Source organism: Gopherus evgoodei, chromosome 11 (assembly GCF_007399415.2).
Source record: "Gopherus evgoodei ecotype Sinaloan lineage chromosome 11, rGopEvg1_v1.p, whole genome shotgun sequence".
Lineage (NCBI taxonomy): Eukaryota > Metazoa > Chordata > Testudines > Testudinidae > Gopherus > Gopherus evgoodei.
The window spans coordinates 8,069,699-8,084,344 of record NC_044332.1 but is presented as its reverse complement, the minus strand read 5'-3'; the positions used below and the strand labels follow the sequence as shown (position 1 = coordinate 8,084,344).

At 53.3% G+C, this 14,646-nt stretch overlaps 1 protein-coding gene across 1 annotated transcript in view; it reads left to right on the top strand.

Moving 5' to 3' along the window:
• Positions 1-14,646, top strand: part of LOC115659809 (lanosterol synthase-like) — a 62,301-nt gene that overhangs the window by 41,136 nt on the left and 6,519 nt on the right. Inside the window, exons 10-16 of the mRNA XM_030580491.1 lie at positions 34-152; positions 690-787; positions 1,252-1,279; positions 2,659-2,715; positions 4,141-4,212; positions 6,529-6,579; positions 7,635-7,784. Coding sequence (XP_030436351.1) covers positions 34-152; positions 690-787; positions 1,252-1,279; positions 2,659-2,715; positions 4,141-4,212; positions 6,529-6,579; positions 7,635-7,784 — 575 coding nt within the window. The remainder of the gene's footprint in view (positions 1-33; positions 153-689; positions 788-1,251; positions 1,280-2,658; positions 2,716-4,140; positions 4,213-6,528; positions 6,580-7,634; positions 7,785-14,646) is intronic.

The following is a 14,646-nucleotide window of genomic DNA, read 5'->3' as shown; positions in this document are numbered from 1 at the left end:
TTCCTTCTTGTGTCTCTCTTGTTCTCATCTCAGCCATCCTGAATGTGTACGAAGCCCACCACAGCGCCCGGCTGAGGCAGCGAGCCATCGCAGAGCTGTATGACCACATCAAGGCTGACGACAGATTCACTAAGGCCATCAGCATTGGCCCGGTAGGCTGCTCGTTATCCCTCCCAATGAAGTATCGGAGCTGGCTCCAATTCCTGCCCAGGTGCGGGAGAGACTAGCCTGGGACTTCCCGGCTCAGCACAGCTGCCCGGCTGCTGGCACATAACCATAGCAACCAGCAATTCCAGGCAGGCTCAGGTCCTGTTGTGCTGGGCACTGCACACAGGAGAGTTCACGGTGGGTGACAAGGGTTGTGAGCAGGCTGGCGGGAGAGGAAAGCACGAGCAACCGCCGCCTAGTTGTCCAGTGGCCCTGGAGGCAGGGCGTGCCAGCTGTTCCCCTCTTCAGAGTCTTTACTGAGCAGCTGGTGGAAGGCCTTGGCTGGAGTGTGATGAAGAACAGACATAGGGATGCCAAGGGGTCCGTTCTGTGACCACAGCCCCAAGGAGACGTGCTCGCTCACCTGCAGACAGCCCCCAGCCTGGGGTTTGCTCCTGTGGCTGGTCACGAGGTCAGGTCATGCTGTGCAGGCCCTTGTCGAACTGCGCTCTGCAGGGGAGTGACGCCTTCTCTCTCGGCAGATTTCCAAGACCATTAACATGCTGGTTCGCTGGTACATGGAGGGGGAGAGCTCTGCAGCCTTCCAGGAGCATGTCTCCAGGATCCCTGATTACCTCTGGTAAGGCCAGGCCCATGCACCTCCCCAACCCCGGAGACAGCACAGGGCTCAGCTAGAGAGAGCCACTCTGCCCTGTGCGGGAAACCCCAGGCCCTAGCAGGGAACCTGCTGCTCAGACCTGCCATGGGGAACCCCCAGGGCTACCATGTTGCCTAGGCCCCAGGAGCAGGGAGCTCTGTGCAGGCGGCATGCAAACGGGGGCGGGGTGTTGCACTGATCGGCAGCCAGTTCCAGACGCTGGCCCCTTATTAGCGAGTCCCACTCGCTCCAGTTCTCCCAGTCAGGTGGGGGCCAGAGGGCTGGGAAGGGGCAGGCCAGGGCCCCGGGGAAGTTGCTGCAAGGCTGCCCGTGAAGCTCAGTACTCCGTGCCCTGGCAGCAGTGCTAGGCGCCTGGTGGCTGCGGAGGTTGGGGACAGGACCGTGCTCCCCAGGCTGCTGCACTGATGTGCTCTCTCTCCATGCAGGCTGGGACTCGACGGCATGAAGATGCAGGTAAGGTGCTGTGGCCCTGGCAGGGACCCTGGGCACGCTCTCGCTGCTGTGGGACGGCTCACAGGGCTGGGCAGGGACCCCTCCCCCGAGGACTGAGCGCGTACTGCAAAGGGGGTCTCGCCAGCCTGCTCTGCCTTGGGGGATCCGTCACCCCTGCAATGTCTCCTTTTCCTGCCGGGCTGTTGATGGTCATAGGACCAGCCCTGGCCCAGCTGTGCAGCTCACAGCAGTGGCTTCTCCCGTCCCTGCTCCTCCTCCTGGCCGAGGGTAGAAGGGGTTGGTATTGCGAGCAGTGTGTGTCCTTGTTCTCAGGCAGCTGCTTCCCCTGCACCTCTAGGGCATGCTCTGCACCCGCCATCCCGTGCTCAGCCCCTGCCCCACACGCATTGCCCCTGGGATGCAGCCTGGGGTAGGGGCGAGTCCCGTGCTGTCCTGTCTCAGCTGTGCGGTTCTGGCCCCCATGTTAATAGGCAGCCCTTCTCCTACCTGCGCTGGGGGCTAGAACAGAGCACTAACGGCTGCTCGGCCCCTGCTGAGTGTCCAGCAAGGAAGGGGGCTGCATGCTGCTCCCCCATGCCTTGGCCACACAGGCTGCTTCTCTGTCCCACTTCCTGCAGCTCAGTGTCTCCCAGACAAACATGCCTCTTCCAGGACAGCCGTGCATCTCCCAGACACAGCTCTGCCACCTCCCTCCTCCCCTGCCCCACAGCTCCCCTTGCTGCCCAGCCAGCTGTTCGCACTGCTGTCAGTTTGTGCAAAAACTGACTGTTCCGGGTGTCGCGGCCTGGCCCTGGCCGGCAGAGCACTCGCAGACCTGCCATGCAGGCAGTCAAGTAGTGCAGTGCTCTACTGAGACCTTCTCCAAGCCTTCAGCTCCTTGGGGCTTGAGTACCGCAGCTGCCCTCTCTGGGGCTGCCCCACAGCCCAGCCCTGCAGAGCCCAGATGCTGCTGCCCAAGCTCCCCATGTGCCTGGAGCCCCGTCGGCCCATCCCAGTCCCCTCCTCGCGCTCCCCTCTGGGTTCAGGATCCATGGCCAAACTGCCCTCGTTCTGAACCCCTCTGTGGGCTTGCAGGATTAGACCCTAAAATAGCTTTGGAGGGAAATTCGAACGGAAAAACCCCATAACCCTGCTCCTGCTGCCCCAGTGGGTTCCCTTAGGCTGCAGCCCTCCCTTACGCTGCACAGGGCCCATTGGTGCAGTGTGGTGGTGCCTGTGCTGCGTGACTGCACCCAGCCGTGTGCCCTATAGCCTTCTCCGTCTGCGGGGCCCATTGGTTCAGCGTGATGGCGCTTGCAGGCAGCGTGGCCCATAGGGGTGGGCGGGAAGCCTGGGGTGGATTGAAAAGCTGCTTCTCATTGCACACTCTTCTGTTCCAGGGCACCAACGGATCCCAGCTCTGGGATACAGGGTTTGCTGTCCAAGCCTTCCTGGAGGTAATGTTTGCTGTCGTGCCAGCCTTCTGGGCTGCCCCCCTGAGGGCCGTGGGTTTCAGACAGGCACCATCCTGCACTTTCCTCAGTGCCGTGGCTCTTGGGGGCCCGGCTCCTGCAGTGTACGCTCAACAGCAACACTAGAGAGAGGCTTTGACAGCCTCGGGTGTCAAGACTGGACAGAACTGTGACGATCGTCGTGTCTGACCCCCTGCATACCACAGGTCAGAGAATGTCACCCTGAGTTCCCTGCGCTGAGGCAGTAACTGGTGGTGCAGCCAGAGCGCAGCCTTTAGAGAGAGACCTGCAGGCTTGCGATCCCAACGAGCTCCGAACGCATGCTAAGGGCGCAGAAGAGCTAGTGCCCCGTAGCAATGGGTGGACGCACCTGTGTACAAAGGCAGGTGTGTGCAGGTTTGCAGGCAGACTGGCCTTTGAACGTTGGGTGCGAGGTGTCATTGGAGCAAGGCTAGAATGTCATGGGGCTCTGCACGTGTCCCCTGTAGTAAGACCCGGAGATGAGCAGCACTGTCACTGCTTGGGAACCTGCACTTGGGCAGCTGCAGGGGCGGAGCTGGCAGGAGCGTAGGAAAGAACCACTATAGCTGTTCCATAGGCATGTGGCATGCTGCCGGGGATGGTCCCTGAGAATACTGTCCTAACCCCTGCCAGGTGAAGGCACGTGGCCCCATGGCACTGGTGGGTAGGCCTTGAAATACACATGGGCAAGGACCAAGGGGAGTCCCTGTTACCTATTCCCCGCATGCGCTGTGCTCTCTTTGGGGTACTGGTACGAAGATGGGCCATATCGCACCTGCCGTGGTAAAATCCACCCAGAGCCCAGCGCTGCTCGGAGCCAGCCGCAATGCTGGAATACAGAGACTGGGGTTTGACTGCTCCAAGTGAGCAATGGAGGTGTGTTGCTTGGCACAGCTCAAGCATCGGGCACTGCAGTGCTGCTCCGCCAGTCGCTCCGAGCCTGAGAGTTCCTGTTCCTCCCCTATAGCAGCCAGTGTGAGATAAGCCACCCCAGTGCAGATCTCCAGTGCCCTGGACTCCCTGGCTGGCCAAAGTGCTATTTGACTCTTACCAGGGAGTGACTGTGCCTGGGACAGATTCCAGGAGATCTCTTCTAATTTGTGTGCTGAAGTGGGACTGTTCTTAATGTTTCCTATGAATTATGTGTGAGTGCCTCCGTTTCCCCTAGGCATTTCTTAAGTCTCTAGGGGGTGAGATTGTTGCAGAGCAAAGGGCCAGTGCACATAAATGGCCGATACTCTTGGCAACTAATGGCCTGGTCTTTGTAGGGAGCAGTTCCAGAGCATCACCCAGGAACTCCATGACAATTTGTTTTTCCCAAAGAACTAAACTGATCACAGAGCTGAGCAATGACATTTCTTTATTTTGTGTGTGTGCCTCCTTGTCTAGGCTGGTGCTCAGAATGACCCGGCATTTGCTTCCTGTCTGAGGCAGGCACATGAGTTCCTCAAAATCACGCAGGTGAGCCCTGAGTTGGGGTCACAAATGTGGGAAGCCAGCACTGACTTGGGTAAGACTGCAGTGTCCTGCGTAGCTTCTCGGCATCCAGCCAGGCAACTCATCCCCTACGTGCGCTGTAGTCATAGGCGCGGGAGCTAGGGGCCTGGGGGTGCTGCAGCACCCCCAGATTTCACTGTGAAACGTTTGCTGGTGCTGTTAGAAGGAAGCTAGCGTTATTTTGCAATTCTTGAGAATTCTGGAGATGTGCTGCACCAGTGTGGTGGGAGCAGGAATTGTGCTTTTTCACACTGCGTTTGAACACCCAGGGTTTACAGTTTCATTAGCTGGCTTTCAGCACCCAGTGCCTCTGCCCTCTGGCTGTGGTAGGAGATACAGAGGAAAGGGGTTTGGTACCAGGACACAGTAGGGAGAGAGGCCCAGAGTCTCAAAGGTATTGAGGTGTCTAACTCCATTTGGGGCTGGCGGTCAGAGCGCAGGGGCATTTTGAAGCAGCGTGGCAGGGAGGTGAATGCTGTGGGTCCCATGGGCTAGCTCAGCTCAGGGGCTTTCGTTGTCTGTCAAACGCACTAGTTTGCAGAGTCCTTTTTTGTGCACCCTGTCAAATGTCTCTGGATCTGTAGGTTTCCTCCTTCTTACATTCCATGGGGCTTTTCTATAGGGGCTGACCCAGCTGGGTTCTCTCTAGTTCCCCTGTTTCCAGAGCCCTGCCACTGTCCCCCTGCAGCTCCGATGAGGGTTCTCACAGTGAGCTGGTCCCCACCAAGCTCTGGAGCCAGGGCTGCGAGTGCTGCAGGGCGTGGCTGTCACAGAGTGTGGGGGAGACAAGGCCCTGCACCCCCAGCTTCCTGTGATTCACCAGGACTCTCAGCCAGCCAGTAAAGCAGAAGGTTTATTTAGGCGACAGGAACACAGGCCAGAACAGGTCTTGCAGGTACAGACAACAGGACCCCCTTTAGTTAGGTCCATCTGGGGGCCCCAGGGAGGCCACAGCTCTGTTAGTCGGGGCGATCCTCTTTATTTCCCAGCCAGCTCCAAACTGAAACTCCCTTCAACCATCTCCTTTCTGGCCTTCCCCTGGCTCCTCCTCCAGCCTTTGTGTCCTTTGTCCAGTTTCCCAGGCAGAGGTGTTACCTGGCCTCCAACGCCCCTCCTGGGTTCTCATGTTACATGCTCAGGAATCCTCCCTTCCCCAATGTAGGCCTTCCCAGCAAAACTCCCCTGCAACCGTCCCAGGTTAGTACTCCCCACTCAGCATTCAAATAATACATCAGGAACATTCCTACTTCATCACAGCGGCGCATTTGGCCTTGTGAGGTGGAGTGTGCCTCACCTCTCCCTGCCCTGGGACACAGCTGGCACATGGGCCTGGCTGACCCTGAGATTCCTATGACGTCCCTGCACTGGTGCTGTTTCCTGGTGCTGCTCCGCAGGTGCTTCAGGCAATGGGAGCACACGTGTGAACCTTCACTGGTGTTCTCACCACCGCATCGTCCAGGCCTGTTCTGAGCAGGGCTGCCCGGCCCGGGGGTCACACCCCAGCAGCCCTCTGCTCTCAGGCTGCCCTGTTGCTGGTGTTGGAGCCAGTGTGGCAGGGTAGTTTTATGGGAAGCCTGATGCACACGGTCCCAGCCACGGGTCCCGCTCAGGGCTCTGGGGGGGTGAAGCACTGAAAACAAGTGGGTGCACAGGGCCCTCTGCAGCCGGGCTGGGGGGAGAGCTCCAGGTGCCCTGTGTGCTGACACAGCCATACCAGGGCAGCACTGGGGCGTACTGCAAAAGGTCAGCTGTGGAAGTCCCTTCTGCTGATTCCCTCCCACTGGTAGAGTCCAGGGCCAACCTTGGCCCCAGCCTGATCCAGGGAGATGTGGCACAGACAAGCACCAATCCCAGCCTGGCCTCTGGTGACCAGACTGTGGCAGCGGAGACAGGAGTGCTTTGCGGGTATGGCTGGCCTTGATCCCGTGGCCATCACCATAGCCAGGGGCGGCTCCAGGCACTAGTGCACGAAGCGTGTGACTGGGGTGACAAGCCGCAGGGGGCGACCTGCTAGTCGCCATGAGGGCACCAGTCAGGCTGCCTTCGGTGGCATGCCTACGGGAGGTCCGCCGGTCCTGCAGCTCTGGCGGCAATGCAGTGGCAAGGCGCGGGACCAGCGGACCTCCTGCAGACATGCTACCGAAAGCCGCCTGACAGCCATGCTTGGGGCAGCAAAATACATAGAGCCCTCCCTGACCATAGCTGTGGGACCCCTGCCCTTTGCAGTGGTCTGCTCTTGCAGTGGGGCTTCCTCACTGGTGCTCCTCGTGTCTCCTGCAGATTCCAGAGAACCCACCCGACTACCAGAAGTACTATCGCCAGATGAACAAGGTACAGCTGGCCACGTGGGATTTCCCTGGGATGATTTTCCCCTGTTGTTCCATGTTTGTTCCTCACGTGTCTGTCTGCCCCTGATTCTGCGCTGCTCGTGGGGCAGGGAACGAACCTTTTAGACTCAAAGTGGAGCTATCCTGTGATAGCGTCAGAGGGAGGCTCTGGCAGCCAAGCGACTCTCTGGTGTCCGGAGGAGTCTGTGGCCGTGACTGAGATGCCAGGTGCTGAGGGACTGACAGTTAGACAGGCTCAGCCTGCTTGGAAGAAGGGCATGAGCTGGCATTTACCTGGCGATGCCCGCGGCATGTGAAGCAGAACAGCAGGTGGCTTGGTGTCTGCATGTGGAGGTGGGGCTTGGCCAATACACATCACATCGGTGGAGGCGGGGCTCTCTAAGCTGAGGCCAGTGGCCATGGGTCCAGGGCTGGCCGTCAGGCCGGTTGCCATGGAAGGAGATTTGGCACAATCCCACTAAGGCCTGTTTGTGGTGGGGCTGGGCAGCATTGTTTTCTCCAGTACAGTATTTTCTGGTGCGGGAGGCAGCTTTACCTGGGTAATTATGAGGGTCCCGTGTAACAGGCAAAGTGCAGCCAGACACAGCGTGAGCTCTTGCCCCCAGGCTCTGCCATGGCACTGCCATCCTGGTCTGCAGCCCCCGCTGTGCCAGCTCTGGGCCTCACCTGCCCCCGGGCCTCCCGTTGTACCCAGCTGCTCAGGGAATGTGTCTGGACACCTGCTCACGGCATGGGCTGGATTTCACCCAACACTGGCAATTTGCTTGGGGCCCAGACTTAGGTTTGAAAACTATTGCAGTAACTCCTGGTGCCACCTTGCTGTTAAGGAGGGACTCCCCTGCCTCCCCAGCCTCCTGCTGGACTCGAAGTGGGGGATGGTTGCTAGCGTTATCTCCCCATTTCGTGTGCACAGGGGGCACTGTAATGCGGGGTTGGGTAACGGGGCTCCCCCGTCCCTTGAGCAGGGCAGAGTGTGACGGGGGAGTTTCCCTCGTTCTCTGTGCTCCTGGGGCTGAGTGCTGTTGCTTGACTCCTCAGGGCGGATTCCCGTTCAGCACCCGTGACTGCGGCTGGATCGTGGCTGACTGCACTGCGGAGGGGCTGAAATCGGTGATGCTGCTGCAGGAGAAGTGTCCCTTCATAGCAGAGCACGTCCCCACGGGGCGCCTCTTTGACGCTGTGAATGTGGTAAGAGGTGGCGAGACCCGGTTGGGGGGAGAACCCCAAAGTCTGCGCCATGTATATCGAAACAGCTTAAAACAAAATGGCTTCTGGGTGGGGGATGTTCTCCCACCGTGGGCCTCCGGCGTCCTGTGACTGGGCATACGGCCTGCTGGGCGTGAGCCTGGGATCACATCTGGATGTGAGCTGGGCCTGGCTGCCATGAACCCCAGGAGGAGCCCAGGCAGGGCTGTTAGTGCAGTGCCTCTTGCTGCCGCTGGGTGTCGCTCATGAGTCCTGAGAGGGGAGCAGTGTGTGCAGCCTGACAGGACGGGACCAGGTTGCCCTGTGTGCGGGAGAGAGCTCAGAGCTGTTCTCAGTCCCTGGGACGGCGCGTGGAGGGACAGCGCAGCACCTTTGTGCTGTCAGCAGACTGCCCTCTGGGGAGACACCCTGTGCAGGGAGCTCGTTCGCCCAGGTCTTGGGGAGCGGAAACGAGTGACCCGAGCTGGCTCCAGGGCCTTGGAGACCAGGCAGCTGTTCTGGGGGGAGGATAAAAGTGTCTCTGGCTCTGGCCAGCTCCTAGCAAAAGGGAAGGGGAAAAAGAGGGAAGAAATGAGGCCTCATTTAGCACAGAATTGAGATGTTGAGAATAAAATCAGGGAGCCAAAGGACATGAGAGAGAAAAATTCTTGAATTGCCTATGCCCCAAAGCTCAGGGCCTGGGTAACAAACGAGGAATTGGAATTGCTCATCTATGAGCATAAATGTGATCTAGCTGTGGCATTACTGAAACCTGCTGGGACAAGTCCCACGACTGGAATGTTAAAATCAATGGCCCTGACTTATTTAGCAAAGTCCCAATGGCAAAAGGGGAGGGCAAGTGGCATCTACATCAAAAATGGCCTCACCTCATGCATTGACCCACGAAAGCTCGTGCTCCAATACGTCTGTTAGTCTATAAGGTGCCACAGGACTCTTTGCTGCTTTTACAGATGCAGACTACCACGGCTACCCCTCTGATACTCACCTATTCTGAGTCACTGATAACTCGGAAGACAATGATCTCAGATGCTAATAGATCAGTGTTCTAACAGACCGAGCACAAGTTAGTGTTTGCTACAGACCCCAAATCCAGGGCCGGTGCAAACATTTAGGCGGACTAGGCGGTTGCCTAGGGCGCCGAGATTTGAGGGCGCCAAAAAGCGCCCCCCAATTTTTTTTAAATGGTTGAGCAGCTGCTGCTGCTGGGACAGAAAGGGAGTCTGAGCTGCTGGTGGCAGCCGGCAGTCCAGGGGGTCCCCTGGGTCAGGGCGCTGCCGCGGCAGCCAGCAGTCCAGGGGGTCCCCTGGGTCAGGGCGCTGCCGCGGCAGCCGGCAGTCCAGGGGGTCCCCTGGGTCAGGGCGCCGCCGCGGCAGCCGACAGTCCAGGGGGTCCCCTGGGTCAGAGTGCCGCCGCGGCAGCCAACAGTCCAGGGGGTCCCCTGGGTCAGGGTGCTGCCCCGGCAGCCGGCAATCCAGGGGCGGTGGTCCCCTGGCCCAGGGAAACTGGCTGCCGCAGCAGTCGGCAGTCCAGGGTGTCCCCTGGGTCAGGGCGCCGCCGCGGCAACCGGCAGCCCAGGGCGTCCGGAGGGGGTGGCAGGCAGCTCCCGTGGAGCTGCCGCAGTCATGCCTGTGGACGGTTGGCTGCTTGCGCGGCTCCGGTGGACCTCCCGCAGACACCACTGTGGCAGCTCCACCGGAGCCGCGGGACCAGCGCACGGGGCGGCGAAATTGCTGTCCGCCTAGGGCACTCAAAACCCTAGCGCCAGTCCTGCCCAAATCACAGGAGGGGCCAGGATGTCTGGCCCCTTACGCACCAATCTACAGTGTGTAGGGAAAAAAGCTGTGTGATGATGGGGGACTTCGGTCACAGTGACACACGCTGGAGGGCTCATGCAGCCAGTACCAAAACCTCCTTGGGATTTCAAAATCTCATTGATGACAGGTTCCTAACTTAAAAAGTGCTGCCACCGAGACAAGAGAATTCTGTATTGGACCTTGTCTTGACAGATAAAGAGGAATTGATCACACAACTAAAAATTAGTGGAATCTTAGGTATAAGTAATCATAACTCGATCACATGAGTAATGTGCAAACAGAATAAAGTCCAGAGCAGAGGCATATATACTGGGTACTTTTAAAGGACCAATCTCACAAAGCTAAACAACTGTAACCCAAACCAGCTGAGAGGAGGAATTTAATCAGAGAAAATGTAGATGATAACTGGTAATTGTTTAAGAACAAGTGGATGCCCCAAAAGCTACAATCCCACAATCAAGGAAGAAGGCGGGAGTGGATAACAAAAGACTTGGATTAGAGGGGAGGTGAAGGCACCTATAAAAATAAAAAAACAATATATAACAAATGGCAGAAAAGGGAAGTTGAAATCGGAAGCTAAGAATTGTAGAAAATGGATGCGGGAAACACAGGGGCACAAGAAGAACTCTGTGGCCTACAGAGTTAAGGATAATAAGGAGTTAAAGATATTAATATAACCCTTCTGCCTGTCTGAATTGGCAGCAACAAAGGCTGGGTTCAGTATCTAGGGGTTTCAGTAACGCAATGCAAAACCGGCTCAAGCCCCCACCCAGTGACTTGGGACAATTACATTCCACCCCCCGGGTGCCTCTAGGAGGCAATACTTCCCCTCTTGCAAGTACGGAGTCTGAGCGTAGCAAAATCCTTTTTATAAAGGAGGGAAACAACGCGGCATTATGTTGGGGAAACACCACAAACAGGATTTATAACACAAACCATGAGCAAAAGACCCACCCCAAGTAAGTTTGGCACTATTCTTTTTCCCTCAGGGTCTTAAGTCCAACACCCCAAAAGACCACCCCAAAGTCCTAAAAGTCCAACACCCCCAAAGTCTCTGTCCCTGGTCAGTGCAGCCTCAGAGTTCAAAAGTTTATCTGCAGAGTTTTACACCTCCCCCCCCAGCCTGGGTGGAAGTGTGGGGGAAAGGGGTGCATGGGGTGTTAATGGGCACCTTATGTGGTCCAAGGCTGACTGCCCCACCTCTCCATGGGGTTCTGCTGCAGCCTTCACCACAAGCCCCTCCACTCCACCAGCCGTCCCATGAGCTGCTCCAGCGTCCCACGAACTGCTCTGCTTCACTCCACTTGCTGTCCCGTGGGCCATTCCAATCATCCCACAAACTGCTCTGCCAGCCAGTTAGCAAGATTTCTTCAGGCTCCCCCACTAGTTAACACAGCACTCAGTGATTTCAGCTCTTAGTAATTTTAGCTCTTCAGTGATTTCAGCTTGTGGTAGGGGAGCCCCACTACTGGTGCACCATTAGCCTAACGTGAAATCAGCACAGCAGTCTGAACTAGACTCTTAATAAAATCAAGATCAGCTCTGCTGTTCAACTGTGGTGGTGCAGCAATTGGTATTTCAGGTTCTCAAAAGGGGTCCATACCATCAGATACAATTTATTATTATTTTATTTATTATTATTATTACCACCACCCCAGTCTCTCCCTCTCAATTCACTGCAGTTTGGAACCCATGGCCCTTGTCGAATGAGTGCTACTTAGTTGATGGTGAGTCCCCCTGTCATAAAACAGTTCCACTGGCCTTGATTTACATAATCAGGGTAACAACACTTTATTCTTCCTGTCACAATAACAGAGAAACTGGAGATCCCACAGCAGCCAAAGTGACTATTCGGGCGGCTGTGGCCCCATGCCAGGTAGGATGGGTGTGCCTATGCAAACAAGACCAGCCCCTGAAGTTCTTTTCCACAACTCACCACAATTCACCAGCAGATGTCAAGGTAGAGCTCATCCTGACTCTGCTTACATTAAGAACAAAAGAATCCTGAAACTGGTGTTGGTCCATTACTAGATGAAAATGATAATTTTATCAGTAATAATGCAAAACAAAGGGGAAGTGTTCAATAAATATTTTTTATCTGTATTTGGGGGAAAAGACAGATGGTGTAATCATATCATATGATGATAATCTTTACATTCCACTAGTATCTCTGGAGGATGTTAAACAGCAGTAACTAAAGTTAGACATTTAAAAATCAGCAGGTCCAGATAACTTGAATCCAAGAGTTTTAAAAGAGCTGGCTGAGAAGCTCACTGGACTGTAAATGTTGATTATTTCCATAAGCCTTGGAACATTGAGGACGTTCCAGAAAACTAATGTTGTGCCAGTATTTGAAAAGGGTAAATAAAATGTTCAAGGCTGGACAGTCTGACATCAATCCCTGGCAAGATAATGGAGCGGCCAAGGAACTCCATTAATAAAAAATTAAAGGAGGGTAATGTAATTAATGCCAGTCACTAGTGAGATTAAAATTAGAATAATCAAAAATTATTTATGGAAAATAATAATTTTTTGTCCAGTTTGGTTGACAAAGGTAATAGTGTTGATATGAGACTTAGACTTTTGTAAGGTGTTTAACATAGTACCACACAAAATTTGGTGAAAAAACTAGAGTGATACAAAATTAACCTGGCAAATGGATTAAATGGATTAAAAGCTGGCTAATTGATGGGTTTCCAAATGTAATGTAAACAGGGGGTCGGCACCAAGTGGTGTGTTTCTAGAGCTGTGTCAGAGGGGTCAGTTTCCTGGCCCTTGCTTTTTAATATTTTTATTAGGGCTGTCAGTTAACTGTGATTAATCCATGCGATTAACTAAAAAAAAAGAATTGTGATTTAAAAAAAATTGCAGTTTTAATCTCATACAAGTACTGTAGTGCAGTCTGTTTATCATGAAGATGCAACTTACAAATGTAGATTTTTTTGTTACATAACTGCTCTCAAAACCAAAATGATGTAAAACTTTAGAGCCTACTAGTCCACTCAGTCCTACTTCTTGTTCAGCCAATCGCTAAGACAAAGAAAGTTGTTTACGTTTATGGGCGATAATACTGTCTGCTTCTTGTTTTACAATGTCACCTGAACATGAGAACAGGCATTCGCATGGCACTTTTGTAGCCGGCATTGCAAGGTAATTACACGCCAGGTACGCTTCATGCTTCGACCACCATTCCAGAGGCCATTCTTCCACGCTGATGATGCTCATTTAAAAAAAATGTGTTAATTAAATTTGTGACTGAACACTTTGGGGGAGAATTCTGTGTCTCCTGCTCTGTGTTTCACCTGCATTCTGCCTTATATTTCATGTTGTGGCAGTCTTGGATGATGACCCAGTACATGTTCATTTTAAGAACACTTTCACTGCAGATTTCACAAAACGCAGAGAAGGTACCAGAGTGAGATTTCTAAAGATAGCTACAGCACTTGACCCAAGGTTTAAGAATCTGAAGTGCCTTCCAGAATCTTGGAGGGACGAGGTGTGGCGCATGCTTTCAGAAGTCTTAAAAGATCAACACTGTTATGTGGAAACTACAGAACCCAAACCACCAAAAAAGAAATCAACCTTCTGCTGGTGGCATCTGACTCAGATTATGAAAATGAACATGTGTCGGTCCACTCTGCTTTGGATTGTTATTGAACAGAACCCATCATCAGCATGGAAGCATGTCCTCTGGAATGGTGGTTGAAGCATGAAGGGACATATGAATCTTTAGTGCATCTGGCATGTAAATATCTTGCAACACCGGCTATAACGGTGCCATGCAAACACTTGTTCTCACTTTCAGGTGACATGGCAAACAAGCAGCGGGCAGCATTATCTCCTGCAAATTGTAACCAAACTTGTTTGTCTGAGCGATTGGCTGAACAAGAAATAGGACTGAGTTGACTTGTAGGCTCTAAAGTTCTATATTTTTATTTCTGAAAGCAGTTTTTTTGTACATAATTCTACATTTGTAAGTTCAACATTCATGAGAAAGAGATTGCACTATTAGATGAATTGAAAAATAGTATTTCTTTTGTTTTTTACAGTGCAAATATTTGTAATAAAAAATAAATATGAAGTGAGCACTATACACTTTGTAATTGAAATCAATATATTTGAAAATGTAGAAGACATCAAAATATTTAAATAAATGGTATTCTATTATTGTTTAACAGCGCAATTAATCATATAGTTAAACACGATAAACTTTTTTAATCGCACGATTAATCATGATTAAGTTTTTTAATCACTTGACAGCCCTAATTTTTATTAGTGACCTAGCAGAGGACATAAAATCATCACTGATAAAATTTGCAGATGATACGTAGATTGGGGGAGTGGTGAATAATGAAGAGGACAGGTCACTGATTCAGAGCGATATGGATCACTTGGTAAGCTGGGTGGAAGCAAACAATATGCATTTTAATATGGTTAAATGTATACACCTAGGAACAAAGATTACAGGCCATACTTACAGGACGGGGAACGCTATCCTGGGAAGCAGGGACTCTGAAAAAGATTTGGGGGTCCTGCGGAAGAATCAGTTGAACAGGAGTTCCCAGTGCCAAAAGGGCTAATGGGATCCTGGGATTCATAAGCAGGTGAATCTCAAGTAGGAGCAGAGAGGTTATTTTACCTCTGCATTTGGCACTGGTGTGACGGCTGCTGGAATCCCGTGCCCAGTTCTGGTGCCCACCTGTCAGGAAGGATGTTGACAAACTGGGGAGGGGTCAGAGAAGACCCACGAGAATGATTAAAGGATTAGAAGACCTGCCCTATAGCGATAACCTCAAGGAGGTCAATCCGTTTAGCTTAACAACGTGAAGGTTAAGGGCTGACTTGATTCCAGTCTATAAGTACCTACATGGGGAACAAATATTTAATAATGGGCTCTTCGGTCTAGCACAGAAAGGGCTAACACGATGCAGTGGCTGGAAGCTGAAGCCAGACAAATTGAGACTGGAAAGAGAGAGGGTATTTAACATTTGGAACAACTCCTCCAGGATTGTGGTGGATTCACCACCACT